This window comes from Sinocyclocheilus rhinocerous, unplaced genomic scaffold (genome assembly GCF_001515625.1).
Source record: "Sinocyclocheilus rhinocerous isolate Xijiao unplaced genomic scaffold, SAMN03320098_v1.1 scaffold924, whole genome shotgun sequence".
NCBI classification, from domain to species: Eukaryota; Metazoa; Chordata; class Actinopteri; order Cypriniformes; family Cyprinidae; genus Sinocyclocheilus; species Sinocyclocheilus rhinocerous.
Window position 1 is genome coordinate 373,251 of NW_015645128.1, and position 5,692 is coordinate 378,942.

General features: G+C 41.8%; 1 protein-coding gene across 2 annotated transcripts in view; it reads right to left on the bottom strand.

Moving 5' to 3' along the window:
• Nucleotides 1-1,292: 1,292 nt before the first annotated feature.
• Nucleotides 1,293-5,692, bottom strand: part of LOC107705849 (lamin-B1-like) — a 37,080-nt gene continuing 32,680 nt past the window's right edge. For both annotated transcript variants that reach the window (XM_016509355.1, XM_016509356.1), the window contains 4 exons: nucleotides 2,675-2,779; nucleotides 2,424-2,543; nucleotides 2,246-2,347; nucleotides 1,293-1,790 (listed from right to left, as the gene is read on the bottom strand). In XM_016509355.1, coding sequence (XP_016364841.1) covers nucleotides 1,749-1,790; nucleotides 2,246-2,347; nucleotides 2,424-2,543; nucleotides 2,675-2,779 — 369 coding nt within the window. In that variant the 3' untranslated portion in view covers nucleotides 1,293-1,748. The remainder of the gene's footprint in view (nucleotides 1,791-2,245; nucleotides 2,348-2,423; nucleotides 2,544-2,674; nucleotides 2,780-5,692) is intronic.

Below are 5,692 nucleotides of genomic sequence, written 5' to 3' on the forward strand. Positions count from 1 at the left end.
ACGATTTTTAGAACTATATCTTTATCGTTATCTTTATAGTTATCGTGCTTGGTGTGAACGGGCCTTAAGAGAGTCTGGATTTTACAGTTGACACTAATGCGTCCAGCTCCTCATCCAAAATACTACTGTATGTGTCTCTCACTGCCAACCCTTTTTCTGACATTCTCCATTATTTGGTCCTCGTGCTCACTCCTAGCAATTTTGCAATGCAGGGCCAGGGCCGGCTCAAGCCTTTATAGGGCCCAAAGCAGAATTTTATTTGGGGGCCCCTTGGTGCTGCCAATACGACTGATTGGACCTAAAAACTCTGCATATAATAACCTAGAACACTCTCTAAGACTTGATGGCTGCTCTGTCAATTCTTCGTCATCAGTTAGGAACCTAGGTGTGCTGTTTGATAGCAATCTTTCCTTAGAAAGTCACGTTTCTAGCATTTGTAAAACTGCATTTTTCCATCTCAAAAATATATCTAAATTATGACCTATTCTCTCAATGTCAAATGCAGAAATGTTAATCCATGCGTTTATGACCTCAAGGTTAGATTATTGTAATGCTTTATTGGGTGGTTGTTCTGCACGCTTAATAAACAAACTCCAGCTGGTCCAAAATGCAGCAGCTAGAGTTCTTACTACACTAGTGATGTTTCGTTCGTGAACGAATCGTTCTTTTTGAACGAATCTTTTAGGTGAACTAATCGTTCACGTAATCCATTGACTCATATTTCTCGTTCACTGAAATTCCTCCCTCCAGAGCAGCGCGCCGCTATTGGCAGACCAAGCAATGAAAGAGAAGAGGACAGCCTGAAAATAGTCAACACTTTATTTGATCATTTGAAATATAAAGGCTGCAGAAAAATAAAGCATGCATGTGACAATTCTTAAAATAAAAGATTAAACATCAAATTAAAACGTATGCGTAAGGCTAGTGTTGGTTAGATAGTACAGACGAAAGCAATACAAAACATTTCAGCTCTGACAATCTGTAAAAAAATACAGTACTGAATCTGGAGGTTTCATAGCTTCCCCACTGCGTCCAGCGATCATATTAGATCTGACACATACAGTCAAAGAGAAAGACGAGTTTCAGACCCAAAACTGCATCTCTTCAGCAGGAATAATGACAGCGGTTCATACATCACATCTAATAAACACCCTACACCTCACACACAGAAAACCAAGTCACTTGTGCTACATTTCCCTGAAATCTGAGGACTGAGTGAAGTCTTGCAGCTGGAGCGGATCATGTGACAGGCTGTCGAGCATGCGCTGCTGAAGAGATGCGTCAGGCCCGCCATCATGTAGTGAATTACTTTTGAACAGCTGCTTTAAATACAATCACAAACTTTAATATCATTCAAACTAGCATGCAAATGTATCGGTCTGTAATAAACTCACTAAAAACTGAGCCATTATAAAAACTGTCTATAAAAGAGACCTAAAATGCCATCTTATAAAATTAATATAAACATGATTTAAAAAAAAAAAAAAAAGGGTTAGTCACAGAATCTGACGTGGACGAGTCTAGAAAAGAGTCCTCACAGTTACAACTTGCACATGAAAAGAAAAACATTTGGTTCTTTAAATTCAGGCTGATAAACATTTCACAAAATCTGAAAACAAACTGAAGTGAAAAAGACTTTAAAAAGCATAATTCAAAATAAAGAAAAGAGAAAAGACTTCACTCAGAAAAGACCACACAGGAAGCTTTATGGTGGTTCAGCTGCCTGCTCTGATTGGCTGTAGAGTTGATCACATGATCGCACAGCCTCTCTTGGCGGTACGAGGATCCTCCTGTGCACACACAGAGCAGAACACTGAGCCAGAAGCTCACACACACACACACACACTCGCTCTCTCTCTTGCACACGCTCTCGCACGCGCTCACACACTCGCACATACTCTCACACTAGGGGTGTGCGATATTGACAAAAAATTATATCTCGATATTTTATGGGATTTTATCGATAACGATAATTAGACTATATTTTGCTGAGTGTGTTATTGTGCTGGTACCTTAAGGACTGCCTGCGACAGCTGACTCCTAATGTTTTTAATATTCTTCATATTCTGTGTGGTGGTCAGTTCATACTGATAAGTACTGAAATCCAATAAGTTTAAACTGATTTTTGCATTTTATGGGCATTTTCACCTTTAAAAAGCCATTTTTTCTAAAAGTGTCCATTAATATATCGCACACACTTATCTCACACGCGCACACACAGCAGATGTATGCGTTGATCTCAGACCTGCTGGTGAAAGAAACGCTCCTCAATGACTTCAGCTTCCTGTTCTTCCTCATCTTCCTCCTCCACTGCAGTCCTGAACACTGTGCTCCTCACAGCTACTTCCTGTAGGGACAGAGACACTTCAGAACAGTCCTGTAATGTGATGGCGGTCACATCTGACAGCAGATGCAGGTCTCACCTCTCCTCCTGGGCTCAGCAGAAGCACTTTAACGTTCTCGCCGCTCCCCCATGAGCTCTGGCTCTTCCAGATCAGGTCTGCAGGAGGGCTGGAGCTCACGCCTGCATTAGACGCCCAGATCTGACAGAAATCAACACGCATACAGATGACCCAGCGCCAGAGGCATGTTCCCCCACTAATGTCCGGTCAGGTGACACGGTGTTTTATTCATAATCAACTGCACAAATCTACAAGGATGTGACGATACGTACAGTTACTTTCTGTCCAGCCTTCAGCACGTATTTAGCAGTGAATTTATACGTAGCAGAAACATCCCCGATAGTCCTGGTCAGCTGAAATCCTGCCATGGGTTGATCCTGAAGAAGGGGGAGGAACAATTATTCAGAAAATGGAGTTTCATTCAACTAATTACTAGAATAGCAAGGGAAAAACAAACAGCAGCTTTGTGAATCAACACCGCTCGACACATTAGCCATGAAGCGGTTTACAAAGACAGCATCTGAACCGAAACCGTGACAGATGTTTAAAGTGCACAGCGGTTTTTGCTGCTTGATGAATTCACTTATTAAATCAGCTAAAGCAACGATTCCTGAACATCAGGACCGCAGTTTGACACGAGTGCTACAGAGCATCAACTGAGTCAGCACAATCTTATTTTGTTTTTTTTCAGATTACAGCAAATCATCAAGACAATTCCAGACATTTAATACTATAAACGGCCTGAAGTTAAAGGGTCATGAGACCCCACAGTACTTTTCCTGAGATTTTAGCAGAGGGGTTTGTGTTGCACAAGACAATGTTAGCATCCCATAATTTTAACTGTTGGAGAAAACTGGTTAATTTTAAGCTTTTTTGTGCTATTTTCATCTTCCGGGTTTAAAATCTACATTGTGTTGACGTCACAAATTGTGACGTGGCAAAGGACTAATAGTACATCGATGACGCGTCGGTGTCCATTAAATTATTCATGAGACTGCGTGTTCTTATCCTATGAGAAGACGCTTCGCTTAATTATTCACAACAGCACGTGTTGATTAGCTATGACAGACGTTACAGACTGTAAGACCGCACACAATAACAGAGAAACGTTCATGGATGGAAGAAGAGTGTTTGTTTTTGCTTTGTAATAAGAGTTCGGCACAAATGTGATTCATTCACTTGGTGAGCATAACCGTTTTTACAGCTCTGTGACACAAGCCGTCAAAAAAACTTATATAAACGCCACAGAATAAGCCAGCCAAGTTCTCAGAGGTGCAACAGCGCGTTCATATACATGTTTTCGATGCAGAGTGCAAATGGATGTGCATTTGTGTTTTTAACTTGATGGGAGCAAAATGAAACTGTCCGAAAGCTAAGCTGTGTGAGTTGTCTGTCTCCCCTCATCCCCCTCCGCTCCGCTGCGCACCACGCCCACTTTTTTAGCATTTTTTTTTAAACTGTAGTGAGAACTAACCAGTGCTGAAACAGGGGGTTTCATGACCCTTTAATATAACAATCGGGCAACCCAGCAGTGAGGTTATACTGGGTTCAGAGTGCGTATCATTTGTTCATATCTCACCTGGTTAAGCGGGAACTGTTTGTTGTCGTCCTCGCTGTAGGCATCATGTGCGCTGTGGTTCCAAGCAAGCTTCCCGCAGGTCGGTTGTTTGTCCCGAAACTGAGACTGATTCTGCCTGTGTGCAAGCGTTGAATTATTGATTACTAGAGGAGAAAAGCTTCATCTCCATCCACTCTACCCATTTCCTGGAGTATATATAGTACATCAATGATGGGTCGGTGTCTATTAAATTATTAATGAACCTGCGTGTTCTTATCCTATGAGAAGACGCTTCGCTTAATTATTCACAACAGCACGTGTTGATTAGCTATGACAGACGTTACAGACTGTAAGACCGCACACAATAACAGAGAAACGTTCATGGATGGAAGAAGAGTGTTTGTTTTTGCTTTGTAATAAGAGTTCGGCACAAACGCGATTCATTCACTTGGTGAGCATAACCGTTTTTACAGCTCTGTGACACAAGCCGTCAAAAAAACTTATATAAACGCCACAGAATAAGCCTTAAGTTCTCAGAGGTGCAACAGCGCGTTCATATATATGTTTTCGATGCAGAGTGCAAACGGCTGTGCATTTATTTGTGTTTTTAACTGGATGGGAGTGAAATGAAACCGTCTGAAACCGAAGCCGTGTGCGCTGTCCGTCTCCCCTCTTCCGCTCCGATGCGCACCACACCCACTTTATTAGCGTTTTTTAAAACTGTGGTGAGAACTAACCAGTGCTGAAACGGGGGCTTTCGTGACATCACCTTACACAGCAGTTGTGTAACACTCTTCTTCAATCCTCGATACATCGGTTTTCTCGGTTCATCACGGTCTCTCCAGTTTCTCTGGTACTTCTCTTGCTAATTCTCAGCTTGACCTCGAGGAATCACGCATGAACGCCACCACTGGCATACTTGATGCTCTCACTGCAAGCTGATTTAAGTCTTTTGGCTCGCCGTGTCTGGCTGTCCTCAGTATAATCAGGGTGTTTTCCCAGCAGCACTGAACACGGCTGCACTAACTCCAGTGCAAAAAGATAAATGCTGATTTGGACAATTTCAACAAATTTCATCCCATTTCACATCTTCCTCTAATCTGTATAATTTTATTGTTCTGTAATAATCCATTTGAACCCCTTCAATCCGGTTTCTTGAATCTCAGCAGCACAGAATGGCCTTGGTCAAGATCACAAAAGATTTGTTGATAGCCTCTGATTCTGACTCTTTCTATCCTCATCCTTCTTGATCATAGTCTTTTACTCTCACACAATGTAAGACCATTTCAGGATGGGAAAGGGGCCATAAATATCTAAACCAAAGATTCCGGAAAATACACAGATAATGTGTTCCGTGATTTGTCCCGGGATCGTTTGATCGTGGTTCATTCACACTGCCAGTGATTTTCTGGAATCTGAGTGTGCATTCACACATCCTGTAAAGATCCCGTAAAGACATGTGACATTAGGATGTGACGCGCACCGTTTCACTAAAGCTGGCGAACGATCTCCGCTTCATACCAGTTTGCACATTTTTTTCATCATGACCGTTGATCTTCCTTCAAAACTCCCGGTAAAAGAGTCGCATGATAACCTGCGTCATCACTACAAGACACCCTTTACAGCAGGGGTCGGCAAGTAAGTTTGGCATTGGGCCAAAAAATATATAAAATATTCGCCACTAGGGCCAGAACATATATACTAATTTTATTTATGTATTTAATATATTATA